We start from the raw sequence: 12597 nt of genomic DNA, 5'->3' as shown, positions 1-12597 counted from the left end.
TGAGTCCTACTTAATTCTTCTTTTTAAACCAACCACTATTTAATTGCATAACACAGAGCAACCCATTTTCTCTGATTACTGGGAGAGAACTTGGTGATACCACCGAGCTCCACCAAAATCAAGCAGAAAAATTTATTTCTAGGGCTGTGATTATAAAACATCATCTTCTCACAGTTTTCCAATACATTTTATTTTGGCAGGATAAAGTGTTCTTTCTCACTGACTCTCTGATGTACTCCCAGCTTCAAGAGCGAGGCAGCAAGTTTGGCAAGCCACACCATCTGGTAAATTTCCGACCATGTATGAAGTCGCCCACACAGGCGTTTGCAGCTATCTAGGCTACACATTAGCCGTGGTCTCTGCTGCTTCATAATCATTTTCCCCATCATTCATATCGATACAAGAGGAGGCCGGCCGACAATCCTGTACTTTGATTTTTTTGTTCAGTTATAGCTTTCTTTCTCTCAAAGAGCGCAGTATCCGCAGTGGCAGAAAAGGCATGCAGACCAGATCAATGCCCTCAGGGGTGTTGGCAGGAGACAGAGTTGTGATAAAGGTCTTTGCAGATAACATTCCTCCTCACTCTGCTTCCTCTCTCCCTCATTTTGTAGATTTAGTCCTTGGTTTCTCACTCTTTTTTTCTCTGTCTGCCCGTCTCTATCTCTCTCTCTCACTGTGGTTCACTTGATTATGGTGTTGGTCTGTAGCTAGAGGGCTTGCCATCCAAATTAAACTCTTTTTTTGTCCTACAAGTGTTCAGCTAACGTGTCTCTAGCACACCCACTTGTTAGCGCTTGGGTAGGTGCTGTCATAGAGTGTGTGTGAAGAGAAGAGAATAATATTAAAGTATTTACTTTGTTTCTGGATTTGGATTTCAGCCCAATTAATGTTTACTTCATAGTCATTAATGTTGCTGGATATCAAGGATGAGCACATCAGGGCTGATGGCCGAGCAATTAGTTCTCCTGCACCCTGCCATAAGCACATTCTTTGTTGACCCCAAATAGTTGACCCACTTACACTGGAAGTTAACACTGGAATCCAATCTCATGTTCTAGCAAGAAACTGTTCTCACTCTTCCACCCTCCAGCTTTCTGCCTATGTCTGATGCTCCTCTGAGTCAGAAAATTCTATCAGCCAGCAGTCCCCCCCCACACACACACACACACACACACACACACACACACACACACAAACACACAAACACCTCCTCCAATAACAAACACAGGAAGCTGCTGTCGCCGGGTAGAACAGAGAGAGCATGGGAGAAGAAAAGCACTATGCCGCTCTGCGAGCAACCTCTTTAACAAACGGGCTCTGGGTTCAGCTCGACGGGATGCGAAACATCTGTTGGGTTTGATGGGACATTGGTTTAACAGTTTAACCATGTCACATGCAGTATGATGGCTGGCACTGAAGTGGCAAGCTATCAAATTTGAAAATACCTCATGTAACAAGCTTTGGACCGGAGGTTTAAGGATTTAAGATCAAAACTGGAACATCCATCTGTGCAAAACTACAAAGAAGGGAAACTGCAAAAAGAGATTTGATGCTGTTTCGATCGGCTCTGCCTGTACGTGCAGGAACTACAGTATAAATTTGAATGTGTAGTTTCTTAGACAGTAATGTGCTGTTTGCAAAATGACTGTACAATTATGGAAAATGGAGACAGCACCACATGCACAAGACTGAAAGCAGAAATCTAACATGTGATTACACGCCCAAGCTGAGAGTGAAAAGTAGAAAAGTGTGTGTGTGTGTGTGTGTGTGTGTGTGTGTGTGTGTGTGTGTGTGTGTGTGTGTGTTCATATTACACATTCAAACCATGCATGTACTGTGTTCTCATAACCTTGTTAACTTAACTTTATCTCAATAACCCAGCTTCATTCTCTCTCTTATTAACTGCCTCTCTCTCTTCCTTCCTTCCTCCCTCCAAGTGAGTGTGTTTGTAACTCTAGCGCCTGCAGGGGAACTTCTGTTCTTCATTTAGAGCTGCAGAAACCCTGCTCTCTGTTGAAAACTTGTACCTGGAGCCAGAAAGTGAACACAGCAAGTGCACCGCCTGTAAATTACGACTTCATACTGAGCACAACTCAAACACATTTATCATTTTAATTATATCCATTACTCTAACTGACATACTGTAAAGTGTAGTGCACCTTTGCACGGGTGGATGAACAAATTAAAGAGACTACTGCACTTTCATCAGCCTTCATAAAGTATTTAGTTTGTCGTTTTTTGTGTGAGACTGCAAATACAGATATGTTTGTTGCAGCGTTTGGTGTAAAGTATCGGACTACACTGTGAATCGAGGCATCTACTACACATTGTCAAGTTCACTTCATGTTGAACTGAGTTTTTGGTAATAATACAGGATGAGAAGAACAAAAGGAAGTTGTTGTTTCAGAGAAAACAATAAGAGAGAGTGCAATAGGGTTTGTGTTTTTTTGTTGTTGCTCTGGTATGATTTCAACAAGACTGCGTTAAGGGTATCTACCACAAAAATGCTATGGGCAAGGCTCTCATTCATGTCACACTCACATAACAGACATGAGATCATAAATATGTTGAGACAGAAGAATGGTGCATTGTTAGCTATTTTGTACTGTAGGGGCGAGGGACAAACAGCAGAAGATAGAAAGTGAGATACAGTTGCGCCGATATTCACATAGCAAGAGAAAAAGAGAACATTGCGATCTGAACTCACTTTGGCAACAAGTTTGGCAGGACACCAGTGGCTTTAGTTCCCAAACGGAAAAAGAGTTTTAGCTCTCTGTCTCCTTTCCTTTTGATCTTCTAGCAACATCTTATTGGATTCAACTAGCCTGATTTAACTATGAACTGCTGCTCTTCTCATCTTTCGCTGATCAGCTTAGAGACTTTCTAAGAACAATGGCTGTATTGTGTCTTAAAGGTCAGTGTGTTGTTTGTCCCTCCTTCGCTCTACTGCCACCACGTTCCTAACCTTTTTCCATGTCTTCCCTTCCTGCTAGTCTTTATCCTTGGCGTTCCACTTCCGGGTTCGCTCCGTTGCCGCCGGAAAATCCGCCGGATTTCACTCATTTAGGCCAGATAGACGTTGCCTTGGGCTTCCTTTGTGTAGGCATTTTAAACTCCGGTCGATTTATGAGGACTATGGTTAACCTTTTCTCAGTTCTCTGCAAGGTAAATCCAGAAAGCTAGCTAGACTATCTGTCCAATCTGAGTTTTCCGTTGCATGACCAAAACAACTTTTGAACGTTCACATGACGATGTGATTGGTTTAAAGAAATACCAATAAACCAGAGCACGTTTTCCTCCCATCCCCGAATGCTATGTGGAGTAGCCAGACTCTCCTCCAGTGCGCTTTGAAGGAGGGTCTGGCAATGTGAGACTACCTTCCTGCTAACCCAAATAATGGGTTTAATAATGGGTTAAAAGATTTGACTGCTTCATGACCCCCCCCCACCAGTATCCCTGTCACAAACACCCTTACATTATTTCTATTTACCCTGACTAAAGGCTCCTCCTGCAAGCCCCAGACTCAGACTAGAGACATAGGTTAATCCATTTTAGTCTTAATTTTCTCAAAAGTATTACTTAAATACTTTATACCTGAATGAAAAGCAGATCTGGATTCCACTGCAATGTATTATCCTTTTACACTTCCAAGAGCATTTTACATAATGATTATTTCCATTACTGTGCAAATTACACATTTACTTTAATGCATACAAAAACATTACAGTCATTTTCCTAATCAAAGGTGAGATGTGAAAGAAAAAAAGATAAGGTTAGGGATGATAACATGATAGCGCTGACTGACTAAGCAAACTACACAATACAGTTATTTTTCTGTAAACCCTGCCTTCATAAAAACCCCAGAAAGTATAGAGTAGCTGTACATCAGCATGATGCACATGCGTATATTGTGGTTATGTATCTGTCATTGTATGTCCGTCCCACTGTGTAGTCTATTGGTCATATGAGTGCCCCTGTTGTGGATAGAGGACCAGTCCTTGAGCATCAGTGAGACAGGAAAAGGCATTTGGGGGAATCCTCTCCACCTCCAGCAGATTATTTTCCAAGTGGATCGAAGCCAAGGTGGAGCCAGAATTGCGAGGGTGGCACACTCCCCACTGCCTCACCAGCCTGCAACCACAACATACGTACACTTAAATTTAGACACACTACATCTGCTGCATTTTGCACTTTTCCTTCCACAAGTGCTAATTTGTTGTTTCCCCAAATGCACAAAGAACTGCATAAAGCTGTATAAGTGCTTTGGTTACCAGTGTTACTGTGTTAGATCAAAGGGGACACAGAATTTGGTACAGTTCACAACAGTAATGAAAAGTAGTTTTGCCAACAATAGTTTATTGTCTTCATCTTTATGCTGACGAGGACTGTTGTTGAAATGTTAGTTTGAATAAATGTATTTGCATAAGACACTGAATGTGCAGCGATATCCTTCTTTGCTTCGTTGCCAAGCTCCTTAGAGTCATTTCCAAAGGAAGCTGCACCAGCACAGCTAATGTTATCAGGACAGGGTTGGGTAAAAAGCAAACAAGCATAGCTTATCCCTGCATTATATAAATCACATTTGACTTTTGAAAATGGCAATTCTACCTGATCTGGTTGTTGTCCAGTCTCAGCACCTGCAGGTTCTTAAACTGTCGAACGCAGCGAGGGACCTCCTCCAGACGATTGCTGTCCAATAGGAGCTCTCCAAGTGAGCGGTACGTTCCGACAAAAGAGACTCGTTCCATACCCTCATTGCTCAAGTCATTGTGGGATAGACGGAGGGACTGTAGATTGGACCCCATGTGACGGAACGTAAAGGCAGCAATGTGACTGATGTTGTTGTGTTGGAGGGTCAATTTACGGAGATGGCGAGGAAGATTCATTGGGACAGAGGTAAATCTGTTATAGGACAGGTTCAAGGCCTCCAGGGACCTGAGTAGACACAAACAGACGAATCATGAATCTCAGTCAGATATCTACAAGAAGACCTTCAAATGAAAATTCTACTTTTAGATAGTTTTAGCCATGCTAGCTGCAGCGCTCTAGCCTGGACAACAGTTTGGTCCAGACTGAAATATCTCAACAACTATAAGATGGATTGTCATGAAATGTCATGGTCCCCAGAGGATCAATCCTATTGACTTTGGTGATCCCCTGACTTTTCTGCTAGCACCACCGGTAGGTCAGAGTTTTCACTCATCCTGTGAAATATCTCAACATCTATGGCTGGATTGGCACAAATATGGTTCAGACATTCATGGTTAGTAGACAATTTATATCCTGAAGACTTCGGTGATCCCCCAACTTTAACTCTATTGCCACCATGATGTTGACATTTGTGGTTTTGAGTCATATGCAACAACTATTGGATGGATTGCCATGACATTTGGTACACTACACCAATTCATGTGCCATTCAGGATGAATTCTAACAACTTTGGTGATCTCTGATCAACTCTTTCAGTTAGCAGCACCATCAGGTCAAAATTTCACATTGTCCAATACTTTAGTTTATGACAAAATGTCTGCAAAACGTATGACATTCCTATCAGCCCAAGCTGTACTCTGTGTTTAGTGCTAAGTAACAAATGTTAACATGCCGACACGCTAAGTAAGATGGTGATCATGGTGAACTTTACACACCTGCTTAACATTAGCATGTTTTACAGGGCTCTAGATTAGATATAATAATGGATGCCCACTTCCACTCTGATTTAACTGCAGACTTCATGTTTTATAGTTAATGGACTCCTGTATAGAGCTGTTGGGGAGGCAAGGAGTCAGGAGTGCAGAGCGTGAGGCTCGGCTGCAGGGGAATCAGGGGGAGCAGCAGGAGGGAAATAATGGGGCCTGGGGAATACAATGTAGGAGAGCATGGCAGTTTGAGGAGGGATTTGTGGTAAGGGGTATACAAATGTTTAGTTTGTGGGAATGAGAAAGACAGCCATAGAGGGAGGACCAGATTTCAGGGGTGAGGATGCAGTACAGGGGTTCAGTGTTTTTGTTAGAAGTTCCAACACAGCTGTTGTGAGTTTACAGCACAGCTCACTGCGGGAGAGTAACCTCATTTCCTGTTCTTCCGCCATTCATAGACCACATTAAACTGCCAATGGGCTCAGAACACCCTAAGGTGACCAGCCAATGACCACACAGTGAAGTGAAATAGGGACCAATGAGGATAAAGAGAGTGAAGGGTTATGGATGTAGGAGACGCTTGGACTGTCTGACTGATATTTCGGTGTCTCAGCATTTCTGCTCCTTGTAAAGGTGACTTGCAGCAAGACCTCTGCATTAACTCGCCTCTCTTGAACTTTGCAACCCCCGGGCTACATGAATCACTGGTGTTTTTGTGGGTTTTGTATTTCCATGAGATAGATGATGTGTGTCAACGATAAGGGGTTGAAATCCCTAAATCAATCAAAACGTTGGTACAAAAAGCAACTTCTGATCATTTGTCAGTATCATAGTAAAGGTCATGATTAGCATGAGGCCTTCCTCTCTCAGTTTGGTCAAACAAGGTCAACTATAGACTTTCCAGAGAAACCTGAGGCTGGTTACATTCCTCTCTGCTTAACAGAGATGTTTTAAAACTTCACATTAATACAACCATAAATATTTTACTGAAAGCACAGTTAAAACAGGGGAGGGAGCACAATGACAGATTTAACTCAAAACACACAAACACAAGAGCCAATAACACACTCACTGGCCACACCGCCGGCTTTTTGTCTAACCTATATGTGTTGTGGCAGTTATGAATTGCTGTGAAAATGTGGTTTCTGCTTGAAATTTAAACCCTGAAATATATTGCTCTGTCAGCTTCTCAGTACCAGTTCAGTCCAGTTGTGAGCTGCTGATTTGTATTCTAAATCTTTGCCAGGAAGCTCAGCAGCAGTCCACTGCTCCTTAGAGCTCCACATGGTATTAATGAGCAGAGGGACACACAGTCCTCTCTTCTCAGAGTCCACCACCCTCAACACTCCCACTCTCTGGCACCTACACACACATGCACACACTCATGATGTGAAGATGAAACTCTAACACATAAACAGGCAAATATACATACTCAGAGATGTGCCAAGAACATGTATATACAAACACAAGCGTATGAATTTGAAAATGCTATTTCACAAAGAGATACTGTACATATATTCAAAGAAATGGGCATACACATGCACTCTCTATCCAAGATTACTTCATTGCTAAAACACTAAAAGTGAGGATTACACAAGACTGTGTTTGTGTGTACAAATGTGTCCATGTTTTTGTGCAATGCAATGGCCAGGAGTAATCAAGCTGATGGTCTGCTCATCCTCAGGGTTTTGGGTTCTAATGGCAACCAGCACACAGAGAGGTTTGTACATATACTCACAGTTCCATCTGTGCCAAGCCCACCCTGCCAGCACGACACAAGCTGGCTTATGGACTTTGGCAACCTAACCAGGATAGGTAATGTAGCCAGGCAGAGCGGCTGTGCCAAGCAGGCTAGATAGAACAAGACTGAAATGATGGATGGATGGATGGATGATAGTCAACTACATCAAGTCATTATGGTGCAGGCTTCTGTTTGCACTACATTTTTGAACATACCGGTAAGCTGATATCTGGGAGTATGTTGGTCCATATGTCACATCTGTTGAAAACAGACTGAAGCACATCTGGAGAATATGAACAATGTACTGCAGTGGTACATAGTGTATAATATATTTGTGGTTACAGTATAGTGTACATCCTTTTTCAGACTGAACACCAAAGAGGAAACCTTGTAATGAAAACCAAAGATCACTGAAATTAAACTCAGAGCTATTATCAGAAAAACTTACTTAAAGTTATCAATTAAATATGATATATAATATATTATACATCTTGTATGTAAAATAACTAGTAACTAAAGCTGTAGTGTAGTAAAACGTACAATAATTTCCTCTGAAATGTTGTGTAGTTAAAGAATACAGAAGTACAACATAATGGAAAAACTGAAGTACAAGAACCTAAAAACTGTAGTGCTTACAGTCTAATTAGTTCCACCAGTTGTTAAGCATGTACGTATGCTTACACGCTGGTCACACATTAGCAGTAAACACACCCAGAGGAACACAAACTAAAGACAAAAAAAGCGATGTGGGAAACAGAAAATCTAAACACCTATATAATATTACGTTACAATACATGCATCTAAACACAGTACTGACCAATGATGAGATATATTAACAAGGTAGATAATGAGGCGAGTGACTGGCGGTCGGCCCGGTCTGCCTGAAACAGATCCCAGGTACAAACTGTACTCCCCAGCTTCTTCTTACCCCCTGTATCCTCCACCCTTACCTCATTGAACCCCCAGCAGGAGGCAGCAATAACAATGACACCATGACATGGAACAGAGGCACTTCACTAACCAGAACCAGCCGTCTGCAGTTTATTTTCACATTCAGCAATTTACTTTTCATTCTGTTTCAATCCCTCTCTGTCTATGTCGCCACACACCTCTGCAGAGCTACATAATGAATAGATTTTTCACATGTAGTTCAAAGTGGATTTAATTATTATATGTCTGCAGATTAAAATACAATCGTAACACAGGGAGGAGTCTTGTTTTACGCCACTTGGGTCTTGCTAATGACCTTTGCCCTTTAAGGTATCAGCTGAATAGGTTCAATTTGTGCCCACTCTCTTGTCTATGCAGTGCTAAAGGAAGCTTTTAAAGTAGAGGACTAGCTAATATGCCTGCAGTGCCAATGGGAAGAGTGCTACTAATGATGCCACTAATGAGGTCAAGTGTCAGATGTCAAATACATTCAAGTCAGAAGTCAAGCGAAGTCTCGGAGCGCTGCCTCGTTCAACTTTCTGCATTTTACTCAAACTCTTTTTCCCCACATCATCTCTCTACAAGATCTCATAATTTCTTCGGTCAAAATTACCCTGACTATATTTTCCCAATTTCATATTTCTATTTCCTCTTTCACATAATCATTCAGTCATGAAATACAATCCAAATTTTCTCCAACTGCACTTTTCTGTCTTTCTTTCTTGAGCATTTTTCTTTTCCTCAGTTTTCCCTGAAGCTCCCACTGTGGTTCACAAGGATCCCAGGGAGCAAAGAAAAAAACCCACTGGAATTCACTATATTTAAACAACACACACACACACACACACACACACACACACACACACACACACACACACACACACACACACACACACACACACAGCACCATAGACACATTGAAACATATGTACACAAAGAGACACATACAGGCACACAGTTGCCCTCAAGCTCTCGCTCATCTAAGTACACAAGATCAGCTGTCATAACTTCTGTGATATGTTTGCTTGTGGTGTGTGTGTGTGTGTGTGTGTGTGTGTGTGTGTGTGTGTGTGTGTGTGTGTGTATGTGAGAGAGGGGGGGTGCGGTGAGAAATAGACAGAAAGAAAGAAGAAAATAGAAAACGAATGTGTCTGTCTTCATGTGAATCAGTGAGAAGTGTGTTTATGTGCAGTGAAACAGAGCGTGATGTTGATGATAGGAATAAAAATCTGATCTGTCAGACTGATAACCGTTTAAACATTAAAAATAATAACAAAAGTGTTTAGAATCCAAAACAACACCAGTCTACCCTCTTGTGGCTGATAGAGAAACTGCAGGACATTATTGGCTGGATGGACGTACTTGAGACGGGTCCAGGCGCGGGTAGCGATGCCTTGCTCATGCAACAGGTTGTGACTCAGGTCCAGCACTCTCAAATGGACACAGCCCCTCAGTGCCTCCTCCGTCACCGCCTCAATCAGATTTTCATTCATACCCAGCTCCTAAATGAAAAGTAGGGCCACAGACAGACAGGGATGTCTCATTTGGGACATCAATTCTTGTCCTGATGTCAGTTTGTGGCTCTCTGAATAGACCCTAAATACAAGTCTGAATCCCAGCTGCCTCCTTTAGCTGATTCATACATTTTAAGGAGGAGTATTTCCCTCAGAGGCTGCAGTAAAGTGAAACCAGTGCACCTGAAGAGAGGGAGGAAGGCCCAGAGGGAGGTAACGGAAGCGGTTGTTGTCCAACTGGAGGTCCAAAAGTCTCTCTAGTGGTCTGAAAGCTAGCGGTGACACACTGCCCTCATGGAGAGTATTCTCCTCCAGCTCCAGATTCAACAGGTTCATCAAACCTAGAGGGGAACACTGAATTATATTATTTTCATACAAGACGTTTCTCTTCCATGAACACAGACACAAATCCTACCTTTAAAACAGTTAGGGCTGAGTGTACTGAGCTTGTTGTTGTTCATCTTGAGCTCCTCCAGAGATGGCGGCAGCGCTGGGATCCTGGTGAGTTGGTTTCCATCTATGTTCAGCTTCTTCAGAAAGGTCAAGTTCTACATGACACGCAGCGGAAAAAAAAGAGGGGCGAACCGGCCAGAAAGATAAAACAGACAAAATGAATACTTGTCTCCAAATCCATAATTTTCCATCTCGACTTGCCGAGAAGGACACAATCCCAGAGTTCACTGAAATACACCAAGTTTGTACATCTCTTCCATCTATCATGTATTTTTAGAAAAGCCACTCTGTGTGACTCTTCAGTGAGAGCCACTGTGGTTGACATGTGTCGACTAAAAGCAGTGGACTGAATCTTTGGCATCTCTCGAGCCAGTCCATCAGTCCTCTGTCATTACTGGGATGAGAGCAGAAAAGAAAGAGAAAAAAACTTCCTCAAAAAATAATTTTCTTTTATTCTCCACACATCACTGGCTGCAGCTGTTTTCCAACAGCTCTGCCCAGCCAATACTGTAAGAGTATGCTGATGGTGGCGCCTAATGATTGGTCAGAGTGTGGTGGGCTGCCTCGGTGTGGTCAGGATCTGTGTTTGGCCTGTGGTCATTTAGAGGTTAGGCCAGAGGTTATTCTTAGAAAGGATTAGTTAATGCAATTTTCACTGCTCTTTTATTACTGTAATGATACAGGATACAGCCTGCTTTTAATTTTAATTACATGCGAAGTGACTTATAAAACTGGCTTGTAACTCACAAACTCACTCATTCACATTTAGCATTCTCCACAAGAGGAAGCTTTTTTAGCTTTAGGGTTTCAAATCTCATACATTTACTTTTTACTGTTAGTACGTACTGCAGTTGCCCATACAAAGTACATACTGTTGGATGCATACATGCATACAATTGGGACACTCTACTTCTTCACAATATTACGCCTTGAACTTTGACCCTCTTGCTCATCTATGCTGTGCAAAGGATTGTGGGTCAGAAAAAACAGAAAAGCATGCTGACTTGCATACTGCAAAATAGACCGAATGCAGTAAATACAGTTTTATAGCTCTAAAATATCAACATATTTTAGCCTTATGGGTTTATAAATTAATCTATCATATATTTCCCCTATCTTGGCATAACATAAAGATTTTTCATGCACTTGACAGCACCAAAAAAACAGAACTTACTGTAGTAACCAAAATTGCAAATTGTTGTTTTCCTTTGGGCTCTGTTTCTCCTATTTGCTTTTCTCTTTTTGGCAAATAAAAACATGACGACACTAAGTATGTGAGTATATAGTGAGATATACATTCAAGAATGATTAAACATACAGTATACAACTTTATGAGTGTAATGTACTTGCAGAGTATTAGACTGGACTGTTGAGACTGACAGAGAAGAAGAGAGGTGTTACTCACAGACAGGGGGTTTTGGCTCAACGACTCATCATCCAGTTTGTTTTTGCTCAGGTCCAGTGTGTCCAGGTTCGGCACACCAGAGAAAACTTGTGGAGCAATGATTCTGATGTTGTTCTCTTTAAAGATAAATCACATGGTAAGAGATATGATGTAGTAGATGTAGTGGAAGTATATACTGTAATATGGTTTGTGAAGCCATTTCACATGAGTGTGATTAGGGACTTCACTTGACTCACAGGTCATGTCATGTTGACAGATCTCTGCTGGAACTTTTCTTTATGTAAATAATATAGTCAGTCAGTGACCTTTGTTATTTTAGTTTTCAGTTTATGGTTCATTATCTTGCCAAAAACAACTGTTAGACATAAAAGTGATTATTAAAAAAAAAACAATTAATCAGAGTTGCAATCAGAACTACTATATTCGGTTTTGAACCATCCAACCGAGCACAAACATGGCTCATTTTGTATGATGAATCTACCACCACACAATACACACACACAATACACACACACACACACACACACACACACACACACACACACACACACACACACACACACACACACACACACACACACACACACACACACACACACACACACACACACACACACACACACACACACACACACACACACACACACACCTGCCATGTCCAGATTTGTGGCCAGCAGGTTATGGATGATTGGCAGGTGAGTCATGCCGATGCCCCTGCAGCTGATTTCTCTGTCAGCAGTCTGACACTCGCTGAGAGGAGACTCTGTAAAACTGGAGTGTGTTTCTGTTCGATTGCTGGGAGGCTCAGTTGCCTCCTCTTCTTCCTCCTCCTCTTCCTCTTCCTCCTCCTCCTCCTCCTCCTCCTCCTCCTCTTCCTCCTCTTCCTCCTCCTCTTCCTCCTCTTCCTCTTCCTCCTCC

At 42.0% G+C, this 12597-nt stretch overlaps 1 protein-coding gene across 1 annotated transcript; it reads right to left on the bottom strand.

Annotated features, from left to right (window-relative positions):
* Positions 1–3692: 3692 nt before the first annotated feature.
* Positions 3693–12498, bottom strand: LOC144520309 (extracellular matrix protein 2). The gene is made up of 7 exons (XM_078253978.1): positions 12329–12498; positions 11680–11795; positions 10237–10369; positions 10005–10162; positions 9670–9809; positions 4609–4935; positions 3693–4131 (listed from the first exon to the last, which is right to left on the bottom strand). The coding sequence occupies exons 1-7, from the start codon at positions 12381–12383 to the stop codon at positions 3954–3956; spliced, it is 1107 nt and encodes a 368-aa protein (XP_078110104.1). The 5' UTR covers positions 12384–12498; the 3' UTR covers positions 3693–3953.
* Positions 12499–12597: the final 99 nt, after the last annotated feature.

Source organism: Sander vitreus, chromosome 7, assembly GCF_031162955.1.
Source record: "Sander vitreus isolate 19-12246 chromosome 7, sanVit1, whole genome shotgun sequence".
Lineage (NCBI taxonomy): Eukaryota > Metazoa > Chordata > Actinopteri > Perciformes > Percidae > Sander > Sander vitreus.
Note: the sequence above shows the minus strand (reverse complement) of the source record. Positions and strands in the feature narration are given on the sequence as shown.